At 32.4% G+C, this 22,062-nt stretch overlaps 3 protein-coding genes and 1 long non-coding RNA gene across 20 annotated transcripts in view; all 4 read left to right on the top strand.

Annotated features, from left to right (window-relative positions):
- The window catches only part of LOC139491953 (putative leucine-rich repeat-containing protein DDB_G0290503), a 35,792-nt gene extending 30,603 nt beyond the window's left edge, over positions 1–5,189 (top strand). For 10 of the 17 annotated variants that reach the window (XM_071279920.1, XM_071279912.1, XM_071279913.1 and 7 more), the window contains 5 exons: positions 459–731; positions 1,746–1,899; positions 2,572–2,756; positions 3,119–3,164; positions 3,426–5,189. In XM_071279920.1, the coding sequence (XP_071136021.1) occupies positions 459–731; positions 1,746–1,899; positions 2,572–2,756; positions 3,119–3,164; positions 3,426–3,492 (725 nt within the window). In that variant the 3' untranslated portion in view covers positions 3,493–5,189. The remainder of the gene's footprint in view (positions 1–458; positions 732–1,745; positions 1,900–2,571; positions 2,757–3,118; positions 3,165–3,425) is intronic. The other 7 variants (XM_071279921.1, XM_071279917.1, XM_071279914.1 and 4 more) reach the window with 1 other exon arrangement.
- A 4,849-nt stretch (positions 5,190–10,038) lies between these two features.
- Positions 10,039–10,576, top strand: LOC139492552 (uncharacterized). Its single transcript, XR_011656894.1, has 2 exons — positions 10,039–10,235; positions 10,531–10,576. It is a non-coding gene; the product is annotated as an uncharacterized lncRNA (long non-coding RNA).
- Positions 10,577–11,531: 955 nt separating this feature from the next.
- Positions 11,532–13,463, top strand: LOC139493023 (E3 ubiquitin-protein ligase TRIM45-like). Its single transcript, XM_071281165.1, has one exon. It carries the CDS (start codon positions 11,532–11,534, stop codon positions 13,461–13,463), a length of 1,932 nt encoding a protein of 643 aa, XP_071137266.1.
- Positions 13,464–18,192: 4,729 nt separating this feature from the next.
- LOC139491952 (E3 ubiquitin-protein ligase Midline-1-like) lies at positions 18,193–20,545 on the top strand. Its single transcript, XM_071279903.1, has one exon. It carries the CDS (start codon positions 18,477–18,479, stop codon positions 20,409–20,411), a length of 1,935 nt encoding a protein of 644 aa, XP_071136004.1. The 5' UTR covers positions 18,193–18,476; the 3' UTR covers positions 20,412–20,545.
- The last annotated feature ends 1,517 nt before the right edge of the window (positions 20,546–22,062 follow it).

The raw sequence follows: 22,062 nt of genomic DNA, 5'->3' as shown, positions 1-22,062 counted from the left end.
ATATGAGAGATGGATCAATATCAAGCTTATCTCTGTCAAGGTGGATGAACAAACAGGTGAATCTATTTGCCCAAGCCATATTTATGGTTGGGCATAGAAATAGAAAAGTAGACAAATGGTTCATAAGTCTTTTGTGATACTTATTTAAACCAAATTTTTTTGAAGCAAAGACCTTTTTGTTACTTTCTGTTGAAGAACAGTAGTAAAAAACACTGTAAATTAATAATAATGAATCCACATAATATGTATATAGTACTTTTTTTTTAGGTAATTTTAAACATATTCACAACTTCTTTTTTTTCCAAATATACTATAGTTGTCTGAAAATAGCAAAATATATGTTACCTTTATATATGTATTGTAAATAAATTTTGAATTTGAGGTACAGAAATAGATGAACAGTTTCTATTTTAAGAATATCAATGTGGAGAATTTCAGTTTTGAATTCTCTTTGATAGGTTATGACAAGAAGTACACATCTTATCAGAGTGATGGGAATGAAAGCGACACTGCCACAGACATACTTGTCTCAGCCCAGCCATACGAACAGAGAATTTCACCTGTATCACCTATAGAGTCACAAGATCATAAAGGTCATTCCAAATATCATCGCCGTAGTTACAGTCAGAGACGGGACTCTTTAGGGTCAGACTGCTCATCGATAGAAGACGTGGAAGAATCATACAGTAAACAACGACTACACAACAGATCCAAGTCAGCTGATGGACGAGGTATTACATTTTGTGATTCTAAATCATGTACAGTCAGAGGTCAAAATGGTATTGCCAACGGAAATTCCCTTATTTACTTGGTTTTTTTATGCCCCATTTATGAGCATTATGTTTTCTGGTCTGTGTGTCCGTCCGTCCATCCGTTCATTTGTTCTTCCATTCATTCGTCTGTTTGTCCGTCCGTTCGTCTGTCTGTCCCGCTTCACGTTAAAATTTTTGGTTGAGGTAGTTTTTGATGAAGTTGAAGTCCAATCAGCTTGAAACTTCGTAAAAACAATCTCTATATGATCTTTTTAATTTTAATGCCAAATTAGAGATTTTATCCCATTGAAAATGATAGTGCGGATGGGGCATCTGTGTACTTGGGACAAATTCTTGTTTCATTTTTTTTTGGTTTACAAAGTTTTCTGACATACAATTTGTTTATTTAAATTTCCATCTAGAGTTGTCTCCCATCAATCTAACTTTTTCAAATGAATAAATAATGTTTATTAATTACAATGTGTAAATATACATGTTTGCACATATTGATTTTCTTATCTTTTACTTATTTGATCATATGTTTTATACGAAAGTGACTGGCAGTTTCAAGAGAAATATTTGTTTAGAAAAGACATAATCTGTAAGCTAGTTAGGTTTTGTTTGATTATTTGTTCAAAATATTTTAAAGTTTCTTATTCAACACCAAATTAGAAATAATATTAGGGTTTTAAATTCTGTGCATTTGTTTATTTTTGGAATGTGAGTACTTCCTTAAAACAAACAAAAACTTTTAGAATAAAGGCTGAACTCAAATTCCTATTCCTTTTTTTGAGGGAAGAATATTATAGTTGGCATCTTTTCCCCTTTAGAAAACAAAAAAAAAGTTGTTATATTGTGTATATGTTATTGTGCTGAAATACTGTTGCTGAAATAAATATGGTAAAAGAAGAGTAACATACTCAGATTTATTCTAGAAATGTGTGCAGGACTACCGGTATATCAAATTATTTATATTCAATTAAAAATTTTCAGAACTTTTAAGACGTACAGAACCAATGGGAAGCTCTGGTAGATCTCCTACTCCCAACAGAACAGACAGATTTGGACTGACGACAGGAGATCCTGGGTTCCGTAGTATCACACCAAATGTTTTACCTACACAGCATAACAGATTATTAGATAGAGGGTATGTAAGAAATGATTAATTTCGGTTTATATAAAAATGAAGATTGTTTTCTCTAAATTTCTATCTACATTACAGTAATCAGATCATTAGATAGAGGATAAATTCAAAACTATTCTCTGTTGGTTGTGTGAAAAATAATATCTTTACTTTTATGAATAAACCTGAAAGAAAATGTGCTAATTTTGTTGTAGTTGCAAAAGTTGAGTGGAGACTATTTTTGAGCTTCCCAACAGTAAATTAGGAATCTTAGAACTACATTGTATAAAATGTAATCCAAGTTCCACATATACGAGTATTTTTATATTCTCATAAAGTTTGTTCTTGTGGTAGTCACATGGATTATTTAATTGATATACTTACACTTATAATTTCCATCAGACACTTGTTTATATAATTGTCCTCTTGCTCAATGCATTGCAGGGGACATAGAAATATAGGATGACCTTAAGTCTTTCCCGTCTTGCTGGTGCTCTCTCAAAAAATCTATATTAAATGTTTATATCAGCATTCAACAGTTAGGAAGTATCACTACAACACAGAAGAAAAGCTAAGTGGGCTTCACTTTTCATGGACTCTTAACCTCATACACATAAGTTTTATATTTTCTTACACTGCAAGAATATTGTATATATAAGAAAAGAGTACTCATGAATCATTTTGGATATTTTTCAGATCTTTAACAAACATAACAACTGGTTTGAGACCATTTGCACCAAGAACACCTGGCGATATAAACATTGAAGATGTAGTAAAATTCTCTCGACAAGGTGGAAAACTTAGCCAAGGGAAAATCAAATTTGTTGGACATCTTCCAGGCAGAAGTGATATTTACTTAGGAGTAGAGCTTGATAAGGAAGGTAAGTGAACTATAAAACAAAGAGGGATAAAAGGAGATAAACTGTGGATTCATATATGTCATGTTCACCAATTTTGGTCAGAGAATATGGCTTATGTTTCCTAATTAAAGGTGATTTTTAAAAGGTGTATATAGACCACAAAATACCCTTTCTTATTAAAACAAGCATTGGGTTACTTTCATGATGATATCTAAAAATGGTAAAACTTGACAATTTAATGTTATGTGAATGTATGTAAATTTATTTTTTTAAAATTGAGCTTCAATTCAAAGTGTAAAAACTGATTTGATATTGCTGAATATTTCCGTCTCTTAAAGTTTTTATGATTTTATTAACAGTTGAATTTTATTATTATTTTATAGATGGTAAACATGACGGCACATTTGAAGGAGTGAGGTATTATAAATGGTAAGTCATACTGTTTTATGCACAAAAATGACTTTAAACATATACATTTTCTCTATGCATTTTTTATGTGATTAAATTATTTTCTATGAATGTATTTGTTCATCTGGACTAATTGAAGGTCATGTAGAAAAAAGTGAACTTAAAAAATAAACAATTCTACTGTCTTTGAGGCAGAAAAAAGATTATTTTATGCCAACAAACTAAGATTTAAGTATTATTTTTTCACAAGCATTTGATATTTTCTCTATCTTTTTATTACAGCAAACCCAATAAAGGAGTGTTTGTAGCATTCAACAAAGTGGTGATGGCTTGGGCTCCAAACTTGTAAACAAAGATATAAGATATGGTGGCATGGGCACCGAACTTATAAACGAAGATGTGATAGCATGAAGTCCAAACTTGTATACAAAGATAAAAGATACAATGTCATGGGCTCCAAACTTATAAAGACAGTTGTTAAATATATCTTTATGTTAAATGCATTGAATGTTCTACTTCATGAACTCAGATCTGTATGTGTGACTGTCATTACATTGACATAGTAACGAAATTTGTTTACTTCTTCATGAACTCAGATCTGCATGTGACTGTCATTACATAGCAATAGTAATGAAATTTGTTTACTTCTGAAGCAAAATTTAAAAAAAAAATATTAAGAATTTTAAGCATTGGCTTTAGAATGTAGGTAGTCAGTATTAAAGATTGTTTAGAGTTTTTACATACAGCTGTTTGGTGATATTTTGTTATTGTTTCTTTCACGTAGTTTAATTACAATTTTGAATTGTAAAATATTTATCAAAAGAAAAAGTTTGCATACATTGTTGGTTTTGCAGAGGAAGGAGTTAAATGTTGAATGTTAAGAAGATTAATGTTATCATTTTTCCGTTAGAATTTGGTTACATAATTCTTAATGCTTTAAATCAAGATGTGATGAAATTTAAATTAATCTCCTTCCGAACTTTATTATTGAGGTAAAATATCAGATGCAATTTGAAATGTTAGCAAACATACAATAGAAAAATATTGAGGATGCTTATTTTCTTTTTCCTTTGAACTGAATACCTAACTTAGATATTTGTAAGAACTTGTGTTGGAGCAGTTGTGTGACAACTCAAATTTATATGCTTATATATTGAATATGGCATTGTTAAAGGTTCTGTATTTTCTGTCTAGTGCTAACAACATGAAAGTATGAGACATGATTTAAAATAGATACTATGTATACATCAATTGTGGAATACTGTTGGTTTTTTTTCTACACATAAATTGTTCAAAGTTGTTTGTGCCAGAGTATTTTGATCGAAAAATCCTTTCTTATTTAAGAAAGTTTAAAGAAAAATATTGCACCAAACATTCAACTACAATTGGTTGACATGAACTAAATAAGTAAACAAGATTTTTTATATTTCTTGGTAATACAAACTATAAATGAACTATTTAACTTTAATGAATGTATTTACATTTCCTTTATATTAATTCTGTGATATTTGTGTGATTAGTGATATTTAGTTCAAATTTGTATGATATTTGAAGATTTTCAACGTTAGTTTTACTTATAATATGTACTTGAATGATAAAGAAATAATGATTTTTTTATGACCATCAAATCCACAAATGATGCTGAAAACTATTAAGATTTGATACAGATATATGACCATATATTGATTACAATATATTTTACAAAAGAATGGAACTGGTGAAAAATAACTTGTGTCTGAAAAGGGAGGTAACCCATAGTATTTAAATTGCACAACAAAGTTAAAATTATTTTACCTGTGTAAGGAAGTACATGATGGTTTTAGCATCATCACCAGACATATTTCTATTTATATATATTGTTTATATTGTTTAAATGATTATTTATTAATGTCTGTACATTTTACAAACAAAGATTTATTAGTGTGATATTTTAACAGATCTAAGATATGTTTTGATATCTTTTATTTTTACAATAATCCGTCCATTTGAAAGCTTTTGCTTTTTGTAGTCATTTACTTTCAAAAGTAAATAAAGATAGAGAATATACAGCAGTGTTATTTTATGTTACATCATATACCTTTTCACTCACCTGGCCTCTCGCATCACTCAATAGATTCTAGTATAGAGGATTGGAAGAGCAAGCCTTTGCAATCCGTTAGGCCTAATCAAAGAAACATGCCTTCATTATTATAGCATAATTGTTATATTGAAATTAAAAAAAAGGGTTTATAATGGCAATGAGACAAGTTTCCACCACTACCCAAAAATGACATAGAAGTTAGAATTATACAGGTCATCACATGGCTTTCAATAGTAAAAACCCAATACCATGTTGCACTCTTTAAAAGGCTTCAACAAAAAACGTCATGAAAAATGTAAAACTATTAAAATAAGAACAATAATAGACTAAAATATGTAGAAAACAACAAGAATATACAAATATGACATACAACAACAAACGACACTCACTGAATTACAATATTCGCTAGCCAAGGATTCAGCCCCCCTCTACACTCTTGGCAAATTAAATCAAAACTGGAACACACCTGCGAATAGTGGGTATTAAGAGCTTGGTTGAAAGTATGTAAACTGTTGTAGGATGAATTTTTGTAAACAATTTTATGTCTAGAGAATTTCAGAAAAGGTATCAAACTGAGTCATAGGCACTTGTAGACAATTATTTTACACCCTCTACCTTTTTTCCAAAGTCCATTATTTTTTGCTTTCTGTTAAATCCCATGATTTTCGCGTTTCTGTATAATATGAACATATTTGTTTACTTGCACATTCTCGGTTTTGATTGGATGTTGCCAGTAACAACTACGACTAATGAATTTCATCACAGTATCCGAAATTCTGTTTTAATCTTCCAAGGGTTGAGAGAAGGGCACTGGATCGTAGCACTTTTCTAGTAAAGATTCTAAATAACAGACTTCTGATTATGCTTTACATGTTTGGCGCCAAACCCGCCCCTAACCTGGGACATTCGTTTCACAGCACAACATATAAAAATTGGTAGATTGTTTATCTTTGGTCGCCTTACGTTTGAATGTTTAATCCTCTATTAATGTCAGTACTGTTTGACATGCTTTTAACACAATCATAGACTATAGATTATAGAGCTGGGTAAGGTTCTGTATTCAATAGTTCAAAAATTTCAAAAGTAATAAAAAAATAAACTTGAATTGTAGTCTGAACATGCGTCTGGCGTACTTACAAAATTTAATGATGAGTTTATTTATTATACACAAAATACAACATATAAGTAAAAAACAATGTGTTGGATAAAGGCTCCTAGAAGTGTGTTTTTATTCCCCTTGACGAAATGTTGAGGGTCATATTAATTTACCCCTGTTCGTCTGTTTATCTGTTCGTCCGTTTATCCATCAATCGGGATGAGAATAAATTAATAATTGTCCGGCTATCTCCTACAATTTGGTGGTATAACTTGAATATTTTGTAGGAAGTTCAAACACAATGAAGGTGAGCAATGACTTCAGGATTTTTTTCCCAAATATTCTTATATGACTGTAGTTGGGCTATTTTTTGGTACAAGCTGCATAAAGAGATCTTGGTTTGTCTGCCTTTCTCCTTCTACAGTTTAGGAGGTACAGCTTCAATATCTTTGTATGATTTTCAAACATATAATGGAAGTGTACATGGCAACAGGATAAAAATGACAGGTAGACGTAGTTGGACTTTAATTTGTTTGTTACTAGCTGAATTATGAGATCATGGTTTGTCTGGATATCTTCTTCTACAGTTACATCATCGTACATAGTGTTAAATTTCTAATTTCCAATGGTATGTTGGGGGCAGCATTGCGTCGTGTGAATATTATAATGTTTTATGTCCCCTTTTTCTAAAACTGAGAAAATGGCATTTAAAGTTGGACAGTCTGATATCCAGTCATATAAAACAAGAGCTATGCAAAAAGTATGCGTAATACTAGTTCCAACACATCTGATTAAATTGTCCTTTTCAGAAATCTGATCAAGTATATATTATTTCGGCAATTTCATATTTCAAATTTGGAGATAGTACATTTTAATCTAGTGATAAGTAAAGTTGAAAGAATTAAAATGGTATTGGACATAAAACATTATAATATTATTACTGGGCAATGTATATGCCATTAAAATTGAATAAAATCGGCAGTAGAAACAAAGGCCATACACAATCTTGTTGGTTAAAATAGTGTCTTATCTTTTCTTTGAACTATATAGCTATGCCTGCAAGGCAAACTGGACGTATAGTTCTTCTGTCTATGCGTCTGTCCTTGCAAGGTTAAGGTACACGTTGACTTTGTCTTTCTTAATAGAATTTCAATGTTAAAAAAACAGGTTAAGTTTCAGGTTTAAGTTTTTGATATAAGAGTTATGATATCATCAAGCAGCTTTGTACATAGATAGCTTATGATGTGGACTGTTTGATGCAAAGTTGATGCTTGGGTCGTAATAAGTCAAGACTTATTGACTTTGTCTTTTGTAATAAAAAGTCAATGCTAAAGACCCAAAGTTAGGGTAAGGCCAGATCAAGTTAATTGATAGATTCTCATCCACCTAAATTGAAAATATTGGGTTGAGTTGGACTCTTATATTTTATTTTTACGTATTTTTATTACAGATTCCAAAGAACTTTGTAAAAAAACATAAAAAACCTAATTGGTTGGAACGGATGGGGATAAGAATGTAAAAATTAATTTGATATGATCTTAAGGTTAAGTCTGTAATGGGTCTGTGTCTGAACAAACTGTTAGTCATTTTAAATACAGATCATTGGCGGGCATGTAGTGTCATTGGACATTCTTTTTCTAAAAGGACAGTAATAAAATGACACATAATAATTAGGCAATGACTTTATGAATATAAAACTAAAGAATTACAAAAATGGCACCTTTACTCCTTATAGGATGCTGATTTATAAACAAATCATAATTAGCACATCATCATAACAGTTGGACATTAAGTTCATGACATGATATGAAAGGGATCTGTATATGTTTCAGCTAAACAAAATGTATATTTTTTGCTATTATTCATTAAAAAGCTGTCACTTGGACCATTTGAAAATTTCTATATTTTGTCAATAATATTAACAACATGTAAAGACTATATTTATGTATGAAAGTGCCATAAAGTCCTATTAAATTATAATGCCCTCATTTCATACTATCTCCATTGGTAAAATTTTGTCATGTGACCCAGAATCCGTCAATTTCATTGGTTTGTACTTAGATCACTATAATTCTGAATACAACATTGTATTTGGAGATATATCATTTTAATACTACTGTTTTAGGCAAATTTGAAGATAATTAAGCCTGGTTAAATATATAGGGAGATAAAACATTGCAGCACGAAACTATTGACACCCATAACTCATTTCCACTGTAAAATGGACTTATAACATTATAATATTCACACGACGATTTGTGTCTTACAGACAGCGTAACAATTTCAAGTTGTATGCCAACGTCACTGTTTGTCAAATCTAGAATATGTTGAACTATACTCATGCTAATTGCAGAGGTGAAAAAAAGGGGGGGGGGCACTGACCGTGCATAGTTTTCGTTTTACTATGACTTGTCTTTTCTTTTTCATTGATGATGTTTGAACGCGTCTCTGTGTCTTTTACCTTTTCAAGTCCTATGAATTATACTTGCTATTACACATATTGATTGCATGGTTCCTATTTGCCAATACTTCCATTTGAACATCTTTTCATGTATGAACATGCTTATTCCGCCAATAGAAGAGGGTTTAAAAGGGAGATTTCCCATTTTTCTTTTATCTGTTATTCTTACTAAAAAACATAAAATATACTTATATTGGCTTATAATTTTGCGCGCCTCACTTGAACCAAAATGAAAAAAACAAACAAACAGAAATCCAACTAAATGCCCAAGGTGAAGAGCTGTTAAAAAATACGGCCATGGCAACCATAGGATAGAGGAAGAATAGAGTTCAACAGTACACTTTTGGTTTTTCAATTTTATTAAAACTATCTAAATCAAGACCGGATGAAATGTATAAAAGGAAATGGGCGCACATTCCCAAAAATCTGAAAACATTTTATGATAGAAAAAACAGTAAAATAACATTAAATTTATAGAGCCTTTCTACAACTGCTTGACCTGACTCTCTGTAAAAATGACATGTGTGTGAGAGGATACCTTTATAGATGATAAAAACAATTAGTATTCTCAAGGACGTATATTATGTTAGTTATACGTCCTTGGTATTCTGGAACTCATTCATCATTTATTCTTCATGTGATCATCATTTTATATTGTTCACGTTTCATTGCGTACTTCGCTTTATGTATGTGGTGGTGTTTAACGACCTTGACTGGCTATACAGCCCTCGCACGGTCGGCTCGGTGCCCGAAGGCGATTGGTGAGCGTTTGAATAATTTCTGCCGTGGGTCAGGAACATTTAGTAAGGACGCCGAATGGAGGCCGCCATCTTGGTTTTGGTGAGTTGATTTTGGTTTGTTTACTATTTTGGATTTTACTTCTTCACAACGGCTGCTTTCAGGGCCAGTTTGGTCAGCTTGGCAGCCCGCTAGCCTCGATGATGGAGTACTGTTAGATGATCTCGGACGTAGTTCTAAAGATGACAGGAAGCGTTATCAGGACCAAAGCCGTGAGGCAGTGAAATGAAGGTCGTATCACCCAACAGCCTAGGATACAGCCTTCGGACGTTAATCGGCATAACACTCCCCATAATACAATGGTTTTGGAGTGCATGTTAACGCAGGTACGCCAACTACTACGTCTATCTGTACGGCATGGATTGGTTTCTGTCATCTAAAGTAGTAAGTCAGTGATATCTAACTGTAAACCCTCATCGAAGATAGCGGGTAAAGGAGAGCTGGCCCAGCACGTCCGTTCAGCTGTAATGACTGAGACGTGAGATTGAATGCTTTATGTGCGCCAGTTTTAGGAGTTTTATAAAGGACAGTGTAGGAATCCGCGTTACTTTCCCCTCTCTTCTAATGACGTAAACTGCTCAGCGAGTCGTGTGCACAACTGCAAAGAACATTCAGGGGACACGTTGTCCAAAAGAACAATTCGTGGCTAACCACAGCGTGAGTTACTTTCAAAACATTACAAATTATGTATTTACATCAGCAACGAACTGTTTTAATATATTTTCATATGTTATAAAGAAACTATGAACATTTAACCGTTCAAACTGTACGTATCTGCGATAACACAATTTAATTCAAGACAGAACCCGACGTGCGCAAGAATATTCATCTATTTATAATTACAAAGAATTTTAACAGCTTTACATATCTACGAACTTTTTATCCGTATTTTTAATGGACTTTAATTATCATTGAACACATTGTAAAATTGTATTTATATTTGTATTTTCAGTTTTTCACCATTTGGATTGGTAGTGAAATAAAAGTCAGCTCCTGATTGTTTTATCTTTACTTAAACCCAGTCGTCTTGGTTACACTCACTGGTCAGGCCAGTACAATTAGATCGTATGGCGATTTTTGTAGTAACAAAACGCCGTAATTTAAATAGTTAATATTATCACAGTGTAGTACAAACTCAAACTGATAACAAGATTGCCCCCGAGTGCCAGAACACTGCAATTGATTTTTTGAGTTTATATTACTGCTGTGATACGTTGGAGTTATAGATTATCGTTGATCATCTCAACGAAATTGATTTTCTTGCTTGAGCCGGGACGGCGAAAGCGAGAACAGCAATCGAGTTGAGATGAACAATGATAATCTGTTTATCGCTTTTTCACCTATGACGACGATGTCAATTTCCTTAGCAACGCCACGTGCCTCCTTAGTTTCTAGCGATAATTTTCCATCTCAAGCGAGTAGCATGAAATTATCACAAAAAAAGTCAAAGGAAAAATGCACAAAATAGCGATAATATATCTTATAAGTTTTTGTTCGTATTTCAACGGTTACAAGTATAACTGTTTTATACACAAAAGTGGAATGACCAGAAGAAGAAGCTAATAAAAATAGAACCAAACGAAATGATGTACACGGTCACCGTCGTACAATAGTACCAAAACAAAAATACAAAACGCAAAGGAAAATTCAAATCATAAAGTCCGTTATCAAATGGCGAAATCAAAAGCGCAAACACATAACAGAGTTTCATTTTAGGATTGTGTTTTATTCTCAATTGTCAAATAAGTGTCCTTTAAGAGTCAGTCGGCAGAAAATTGACCGTTGTTATTATTTCATGAAGATAAACGGATCGTTACCGTTCAGATGAAGATTTATGAATGTGTTATCAATTTGATAATGTCCTACTATCCACACCCATCCACTATCAACCGTAGATATATATTTAGATATCTATCGGACCTTGAACAAGGAAGTTGTATACTGTAGGACAAAATGGCGACTTTGTTAAACGTAACTGAACAAGTTGAGCATATTAAAGAAGACTTTGCCGATTTGTTGACATGTACTATTTGTCTTGAGACATTTAAACAGCCAAAGTATTTACCATGTCTACATACTTTCTGTGAGTCCTGTATAAATACTTATATTGTTTCAACTGTCAAAGAAGATAAAACTGAGGGATTCAAATGCCCGGTATGTCGTCGCCTTGTACCTATTGAAGAAAGTATGGGGAATTCTGATACATGGGCTAGGTCTTTACCTGGAAACCATTTTGTCGTTTCGATGATTGATAGGAAAGCAATGAAGAAAGCCGAGAAACTTTGCGATGCTTGTAGCAGTAAAAGTATTTCTCAAAAAGCAATGTCATGGTGCTCTGTTTGTGAGGAAGCGTATTGTGATACGTGTGAAGCCAATCACAGAACATACAAAATGGCGCGAAATCACAAGATAGTACCGATCAAAGATATAAATGAAGATACGCCTATTTCAAATATTTGCGCGTTTGTCGCTTGCGATGAACACCCAGACAAGTTAATAGAAATATACTGCAAGATTCACTCCCAGCCATGCTGTACCGTTTGTGCTACTGTACACCATAGAAAATGTGAACAAGTTATTACCATAGATAAAGCTGTATCAGGAGTAAAAGAATCTACAAAAGCTAAGGAACTGACGAAGAAGTTAAAAGAAACAAGCCACAAACTAGAAGAAATCATTCAAAACCGAAATCTAAATAAAACAAATTTCGAAAACGAAATAGATGTTATCTTAGTCGAAATTGAAAACGAGCGTAAAAAGTTAAATGAAAAATTGGATAAACTAGAAAACAAAATAAGAGAAGAATTAAACAGTACCAAAAAAGACAATGTTCTCAGACTTTGTGAAGAGTCTGTTGAACTGTCAGCCTTGAAGAGTATCTTCGATCACTGGAAGAATATGTTTGAGGCTTGTTTATCCGAAGGATCAGAAATACAATGCTTGGTCAAAATGGAGGAGATTTATAGGAAAATACCACAGTTGGAAAATGATTTGTCTAAAGTTGTACAGGGAATAAAGAAGATATCGGTTAAGTTGGAAGTTACAGATATTATTTCAAATACTGTTAGTTTCGGTCGCCTTCATTCTACTGAACAAAGACCGTCTCTACCTGGATTACAGACAGTAAACTATCATACTGGAAAGATCAAAGTGATTTTTACAATCGACATTAAAGGCAATTTTATCAGTGGTATATTATTACGCGACTATATCATAATAACCGACTATGATAAGAAGCGGGTCGTGTGTCACGACAACACCGGGAAACAAACGGAAGTATTGAACGTTCCATACTACCCGGCTGATATCACTAAGGTAAATGATCAAACTGTAGCCGTGTCATCTGATGCACAGAAGATATTTATTATTAACGTTAAGCCGTTTAATTTGGTAAAGACATTAGATATACGTGTTCCTATGTTTGGATTATGTTTGATAGAAGATGAGTTCATAACTTCTTGTTATCAGTCTATTTCATGGTTAAATGCTACAACTGGTGTTCAAACAAAAGAATTATCAACAAGTGCAGACACACGGTTCGTCACTTGTTACAAGAAAAGTGAGTACATTTATAGAAATGTAGGCCACTCTATCAAATTTGAATCAGCTGTCAGTAAAGGTTTTCAGTATAACCATAGTAATTTATCAGATCCGTACAATCAGGAAATTGATGAAGATGGAAACATATACGTTGTAGGATACTCCTCAAAAAACATCCATCAGCTGACCCCTACTGGACAACTCATCCGTATTATTCCTGTATCAGAAATCGACAACACTATTACAATGTTTCCCTGGATGATGCGCTTCAAACGAAATACTAACCGGTTTCTTTTAACGTTTAATGCATCTGCAGGTCCAGTGCTAGTATGTGAAATTGAATAAACTGCTATTGATTAACTTATCTTCGATTTATTAAAAAAATGAATATTAGAAAATGATATAAATCGTTGACCGACAGTCACATATTGTGAATGAAATGGACATTTAGGCTCTACGTCAATGCATCACCAACATGATGAAAGAAATAAAAAAAAAACATATAAAGGGAAACATGTAGTCTTTAACAATCATTCTCTTAATCTTCTCGATTCTATAATGGTTGTGAATAAATAAAGCATAAACAATCAGAGGTCTGTATCAGACATCAAATATTAAACATAATAAACATAAATTAAAGCATTACTTTTGACAACCACCAATCAGGTACCTTAATGCTTCGACTGACATCTACATACTAAATGACCAAACAGTGTCTTTATACTTTTTCTCTGAATTGGTAATTCTTCTCTACAGCAGTAAAAGGTTAAGAAGCAAAAATATCGAACTCAAAGGAAAGTCCTTTATCAAAAGGCAAAATCAAAAGCTCAAACACATGCAACGAATGGAACATAATTTTCATATTTCTGACTTGGTACAGAAATTTCCGTACGTAGAAAAAATATGGATTTAATCTGATTTTATAGCTACCTAAATCTCACTGGTATGACAGTCGCATAGAACTCCATCATATTGACAGCACTGTATGAGCTAAACAAACAGACGTGATAGGAAAAATGGTCAAAAATTATTGTACAATAGTCAACATTGTGTTATAATCTTAATCACGATAACAGAAACCACATATTTCAACAACAATAAATGGCATAAAGCCAAAGCACATAAGCAAAAATTAAAGACACGAATACAAAAATGACGATATCACAATAACACAATAATCATATGTAGAAATAACATATGTAACAAACCCCGCCAAAAACATATTACCAAAAATGTAATTATCACCAAAGGTTAAAAATATACAAAGATAAATTAATCACCCACTATAACACGTGATTAAGATAAGAAACGTCAGAACCTTGAATCTATAGTTTAAGACCATCAGGAATTATTTGCGAAGTTGGTATGGATTTTTTATCAACAAGGTCTTGGTACCTTCCGATGTTTTCTTTTTTAGAATTTATAAATCTATAATTCTAAAATTAAAATCGTCAAATTCGAGGTATTAGTCTACAAATGAGACAGAGGAAATCGTGTCTGTTGTTTCTTTTATTTCTAGTTCTGGATGATATATTAATGAAACCCAATCAGAAAGTTAGAATTGTCAATGAAAAGAACAACATCAATATATCTGTATGTGAAATTTAATTATCTGCATTCATTGATCTTCTTGTTTTTATAAATGTCTGAAAGAAGTCTGACTCATAGGAAAATCAGAAGAGGTCAGGAAGTTTGTTCCCATAGGAATGCCGACAATTTTTGAAAAAAAATCCAAATTCAACAAATATGTTGTCAATAAGAAACTCCAGCATGCCAAAGTGTAGTGCGTCTATCGGAATTTATAGGGATACAAATTGTATTCTGTTATGGAATACCCCAGACTTAATACAATAAAATGACGGTATGTGTGTATATCGGCTTTGAGCCTTCTGAATGAAAGTCAATCCAGAAAATCGATTCAGACGAATCAAATGTACGAGCGTTATATTTATTTTTATACCAGAGTTCGTTAACACTACTGGTGGACTATCGGACCCCAAGGGTATCTTCATCTTATTTTTTTCTTTCTAATTTATAACATACCTCTTTCAAATTGAACGTTTATAAATTTATGCATTATTAAGAAACTAAGGTTCAACTCTCTCAGGCAAAGTTGACAAGTCCTATAGTTTGTCACATGTGTTGGTTCTTATAATCCTTTTTTCCCCAAATATTAGGCTTTGACAGTGCATGATGAAGGTAAATCCAGAAAAGCTCGTAGGATGTACAACAGTAATAGTGTTATTTTCATTTGCGGATAACGTAGAATTTGAAAGCTATGATAAAACAAGAGAGCGGAATGTTATAGTAGTATTTCATTTATAATACATGACGTCTTTCGTAAAAAGGTCAAATGTAAATTTTTCTAATGTGAATTATATTCATATTAATTTATTTTTTTCAAAATAAAATCTTATTTGAAATAAGGGGATTAATATAATTAGTGGAATTAAATCTCAAAAATGCTGTAATGTTATACTGAACGTGATAATGAATATCACTTTTTTCTTTCTTGTAAACTGAACCAACTTGCAATCAATTCATCAAATCATTACCATAAAACCTGGATACAGAAAAGATAAACTACTTTTCAATTAAAAAATTTTGAATTAAGACTTCAGTAGTTGTTTCCTATTAAATCAATCTTTAAAATTGCAAAAATGAGGTCCACGTCCTTCAACAGATACGCTTAATAAGATATTCTGCAGCAACAAGTATTTTCGTTGGTATAAATCTTGTTTTTGCTTGACTTATATAACCTAAAATATAAATCAATCACTAAATCTGCAACGAATGAAGTGTGAAGAAATCATACGCTGTCTTAAAAAAATCCTTGGTTTAATTTTAAAATATGTGTATTGACAGGATATAGAAACAGAAGTGTTAAAAATGGATAGCAAATCATATTCATTCATGCATCAAACATCAAACTGTAACATCGATGTGTGTACCTAATGTACTTTGCTCACCAGTGGAGCTGGAACGAACTAACGTTCTTAAAAAGTGGTGTAAATAACTGCCAAGGCAATCTATACTGCGGTAGACATGTACGTATACATACAATACAGGGACCACTAGATAGACTATACTGTGGAAAAGATCTTTTTCAAAGTATTAAGTGAGCATGCATTTTGTATCAGTAATTTTTCATCACATCGTTCCTTAAAATCATTGAAAAAAGTAAAAATCACAAAAATACTGAAATCCGAGGAAAATTCAATCGGAAAGTCCCCAATCACATGGCAAAATCAAATGACAAAACACATCAAACTAAACAACTGTCATATTCCTGACTTAGTACAGGCATTTTCAAATGTAAAAAAAATGAATTTAGTACAGAAGGCCAAGCAAATTACAAAGACACAAGAAAACAAATACTTGTCAATGCAGTTAGTACAGTAAACTTTTTATAGATTTTTTAAACTTTATCAATAACATTCTAAATCACGATTAGATGCACTGGGAAAAGGACAGGAGAGATGTTCACTTAAATCAAAATCAAAAATTAGAATGGCAAAAAAATCCGTTATATACCAATGTATGTATTAAGGTAGATCATAGTTATATATTTTTCTTGAGATAAAAATTTCTTATACTTTGCCAAAATAAAGATTTTACTATGCTTTTATCTAAAAAATAATAAAAAGTATGCGTCACCGTGCTATTTTCCAATTGACCGTCCCTCTAGTATCTTTCGTCCCTCTTTTCCAAGGTATAAGTCGTTGAATATTGCCTAACATTGGTTAGATCGTTCATGAAAAAAACCAACATTTGTATGCATAAAAAGACTCTATTAGATAGAATTTTGAAATACATTCAATTTGTGAGATGATCGGTTTTATAATATGTTTAAAGAAAATATAAATAAAAAATTGAGTAATCGAACTTATTTTCTTGCTACAATTAAAAATTAAAAATTTCCGTTTCATTTCACTATATATTTTTTACTAAAAGAGTTACCTCCCCTTAAATGGATTATTTGAAGAAGAAAACATGATTCTAAGAACACAAAATTTTATATTTGTTTAAATATTTAGAATTATACAAAAAATCACCAAGATTTCTATATAAAAAAAACAGTCTAACCAATAAGTTGCAAATCTGATTCCAAATTTGCAGATTTGGGCAAAAAATTAGACCGATTTTGTAATGGGATTGTGCAATCCAAGATAGCTGTATACCATGAATCTACCTTAAGATAGCCCCTCCTGAAATCAAATTCATTATCAATTTGTTTGTAAATCTGAAAAGAGTATGTGAGGGTATACTTTTATATTTGATGAAGTAAGCTTGCCAGTTCTTCTGATTTTTAATCTTAGTTAAAGGTTTTAGTACACATTTTTTCCCCCTTTTACCTTAGTTTTCTATTTCTAAATATAACAAATATCATTTAAAGCCACAAAAAAAACGTGATTCTCCTAAGAGAAAGCATATAAAAGAAGAATAAACAGCTGCGCCATGAGCGCATGATACGCCCGACGTCTTGTGTGCAATAATCATAAATAGTTTCTGAGAAAGTTTTAAGCAATAACCATATATTGTTTTTGAGACACGGCGGGACATGTGAAACCCCCAACCCTGGTTTTTTTTTTACAAAAAACTAAATATCACTAAAATAAAATTTTGAATCAAAACCAAAAAGTATACAGATCTTTAGATTAATATAACAAAGAAGTGTGTAAAGTTTTAAGCAAAAATCATAAATTATTTTTGAGATACGGCGCGACATGTAAAAAAACCCTCCCCTGTTTAACAAAATACTCAATAACTCCAAAATAAAGTTTTGAATCATCATCAAAAAGTATACAGATTTTTAGATTAATATAACAAAGAAGTGTGTAAAGTTTTAAGCAATAATCATAAATAGTTTTTGAGATACGGCACAACATGTAAAAAAACCCTCCCCCTTTTTTACAAAATACTCAAAATGTTGAATCATCCCCAAAAAGTATACAGATATTAAGATTAATGTAACTAAGAAGTGTTTAAAGTTTTAAGCTATAATCAAGAATCGTGTGACGGGCGTATAAAATCGTGTTAAACACTGTCAAACAATTGTACGAAAATTATGTTAAAATGTGGTGTGTTTTAGAAATGTAATTTGAGGATCGTTTTTTAATTAATATTGTCACAAGAAGTACGTCTATCTCCTTTAAGAATCAGTCTACAGAACATTCCCCCTAGTGACTTTGTAATGAATATAGACAGACCGTTACAGCAAGCATACATATTCACGAATTTATTATGAATGTGTAGACGACATACTATCCTAATCGGTACACATAAAATTATAATATATATACACTGTATTACAGTTATTAGTCGGTATTTGAATTAGGCACTTTTATCAGGAGAAAAATGGCTACTTCGATTCATTTGGCAGAAGAAGAAGTTAAACCTATCAATGAAGATTTTTCTGAATTATTAACGTGTACTATTTGTTTGGAAACTTTTAAACAGCCAAGGTATTTACCGTGCCTTCACACGTTCTGTGAGAGCTGTATAAGTACGTATATAGTTTCTGCCGTGAAGCAAGAAAACCCAGAGGGATTCAAATGCCCAATATGTCATCGCCTTGTACATATTGGAGACAGTACGGAGAATCCTGAGACATGGGCTAAAACTTTGCCGGGAAATCATTTTGTGGTTTCGATGATCGATAGAAAAGCAATGAAGAAAGCTGAGAAATTTTGTGATGCTTGTACCAGTAAAGGGGTTTCAGAAGAAGCAATATCATGGTGTATGGTTTGTGAAGAAGCTTATTGCGATACGTGTGAAAGAAATCATAAAACATTTAAAGTGTCACGAAATCACAAGATAGTACCGATTGAAAACATAATTGAAGATGTGTCTTGTTCAAATGTGTGTGCGTTTGTTGCTTGTGATGAACATCCAGAGAAGACAATCGAAATATACTGCAAGGATCACTCTCAGTCATGTTGTACCGTTTGTGCTACTGTACATCACAGAAAATGTGAACACGTGGTAACCATACATGAAGCTGTTTCCGGAGTTAAGCTATCTACACATGCGCAGGAACTTACCAAGAAGTTAATAAAAAGAAGTAAAACAATAGAAGATATTATCAAAAACCGAAATCAGAACACAACACATTTCAAAAATGAAATAGATATCATCTTGGTAGAAATTGCAAACATGCGTAAAAGAGTAAATGACAAATTGGATATATTTGAAAATGAAATAAGAGAAGAGGTAAATATAACAAGAGAACAACATCTTCACAGACTAAATGAAGAGTGTACTGAACTATCGGTTTTGAAGAATACTTTTGATCATTGGAAGACTATATTTGAGGCTTGTTTGTCACAAGGGTCTGATGTACAATGCTTAGTCAAAATGGAGGAGATTACCAGGAGAATGCCACAGTTTGAAAATGATGTGTTTAAAGTTGTAAAAGAAATAAAGGACTTATCGATAGAGTTCGAAGCTACAACCACTGATTCAAATATTGAGTGCTTCGGTCGCCTACATTTAAACGAAAAAAGACCGTCTCTACCTGGATTTAAGGCTATAAACTTTCGTACTGGAAAGATAAAAGTAATATTCACAATTGACATCAAAGGTAGTTGCATCAGTGGTATATTCTTTAACGACGATATTATTATAACGGACTATAATAGAAACAGGATAGTTTGTCATGACATAACCGGAAATCAAAAAGAAGCGTTGGACATTCCGAACGATCCTACAGATATCTGTAAAGTGAATGATCGGACTGTAGCCGTGTCTTCTTATGCACGGAAGATTTGTATAATTAACGTCAAGCCGTTAACTTTGGTAAATACTTTAGATATTAATGTTCCTGTGTGGGGATTATGTTTGGTAGAAGATGAATTCATAACTACTTACGATAATTCTATTTCATGGTTAACCGCTGCAACGGGTGCTAAAATAAAAGAATTACCAACAAGCGCAGACACACGATTTGTCACTTGTTACAAGAAAAATGAGTACATTTATAGAAATGTAGACCACTCTATCAAATTTGAATCAGTGTTGGGTAAAGGTTTTGAGTATAACCATAGTAATTTATCAGATCCGTACAATCAGGAAATTGATGAAGAAGGGAATATATACATTGTAGGATACTCTTCAAACAACATCCATCAGCTGACCCCTACTGGACAATTTATCCGTATCATTCCTGTATCAGATATCGACAGTACAATAACTGGATGTCCTTGGGTGATGCGCTTCAAGCGAAATACTAACCGATTTCTTTTAACGTTTCATGCATCGGCAGGTCCAGTGCTAGTATGTGAAATTGAATAAACTGCAACTGATGAACTGTTTTATGGTATTCGAAATACTGCGTTGTGAAAAAAAATTAATAGCAACTGATTAGTATTACTGACTTTGAGTAACTATTAAAAAATAAAAATAAAATATCGTAATCCAAGGCATCAACAAGAGGAAAAGTGCAAATACTAACAAATGCAAACGCTCTCAATCAACATCAATATGTTTGAATGAAATGTTGGTGGTGGGTATACGTCAATGAGAACAAAAACCTGCGACAAAAAAAAAAGGCCAACATACATCTTATATTTGTTATAACATGAGGAACAAGACGAGTGCCACATGTGGAGCTGGATATTCTTACCTTTCGGGAGCACCAGCGATCACACCTAGTTTTTAGTGGGGTTCGTGCTGCTTATTCTTTATTTTTCTATGTTGTATCATGTGCACTATTATGTGTCTGTTTGTCTTTTTCATCTTTAGCCATGGTGTTATCATATAAAAAGATATGGTATGATTGCCAATAAGACAACTGTCCACAAGAGACCAAAATGACACAGACATTAACAACTATAGGTCACCATATGGCCTTCAACAATGAGCAAAGCCCATACCGCATAGTCAGCTATAATAGGCCCCGATAAGACAATGTAAAACAATTCAAACGAGAAAACTAACGGCCTTATTTATATATAAAAAATGAACGAAAAACAAATATGTAGCACCTAAACAAACGACAGCCACTGAATTACAGGTTCCTGACTTGGGACAGGCATATACATAAATAATGTGGCGGGGTTGAACATGTTAGCGGGATCCCAACCCTCCCCCTAACCTGGGACAGCGGTATAACAGTACAACATAAGAACGAACTATAAAAATCAGTTGAAAACTGCTTTACTCATCAGATGAACAAAAATACAAGTGGTCATTTTCGATTTATGAGTTTGAATGTACCTCTGGCATCTTTCGTCCCTCTTTTATAGTCTTTAACTTTGCCAACGTTTCACTCAGCTAGAGTCTAAAGAGTTAATGAATTACACAAACACATATCCTAGTGAAGTACTATGTAGTTTATTCTTTAAGTACACTTATTTTTTTCAGGTTATGCATTCCATATTTTATTTAGATATTTAAAAATTGTATTTATCCTTCTAACATTGATCTTATTTTTGATAATTTTGACGCTTTTAAACAAATAGTTTCGAGTCGCACCCCTTTAAAATCGAGGAAACATGATTCATATATTAGTTGAAATCAGAGTTTGAACTAGCTTTCAGTTATTACCAGTAACTACTAATACATCTGACTCGGTACCTTGTGTCCTTTTTCTTAAAGCTTGTTTGTGTTCTAAAACAGAACATTTTTATCAAGAGCACTTGTCTCTCCTTAGTGAAAAGTCTTTAACTTACTCGTTATGAGTACAACAAAATATTTCCTGAAACAATTCTATTAAGAATCTATTTATCTAATAAAGTATTTGATTTTGAAAAAAACAAAAGCTAAGAAACGACTTACAAAATTTTGAAAAGGGTCCTTGTCATTTTCGCTCTACTATGCATAGTATTTTCTTTACCAATGATGACTAATTAAAAGATGACTCTATAAAAAGTCTAAATAAACTTTAGCAATGATAGACTATAAATGATGACTCTATAAAAAGTCTGAATAAACTTTAGCAATG

Source organism: Mytilus edulis, chromosome 10 (genome assembly GCF_963676685.1).
Source record: "Mytilus edulis chromosome 10, xbMytEdul2.2, whole genome shotgun sequence".
NCBI classification, from domain to species: domain Eukaryota; kingdom Metazoa; phylum Mollusca; class Bivalvia; order Mytilida; family Mytilidae; genus Mytilus; species Mytilus edulis.
The sequence above is the reverse complement of the archived record's forward strand: the minus strand, read 5'-3'. Positions and strand labels throughout refer to the sequence as shown.

Coding starts and splice junctions, on each gene's coding strand:
- LOC139493023 (XM_071281165.1), top strand. CDS start 11,532: ATGGCGACTTTGTTAAACGTAACTGAACAAGTTGAGCATATTAAAGAA.
- LOC139491952 (XM_071279903.1), top strand. CDS start 18,477: ATGGCTACTTCGATTCATTTGGCAGAAGAAGAAGTTAAACCTATCAAT.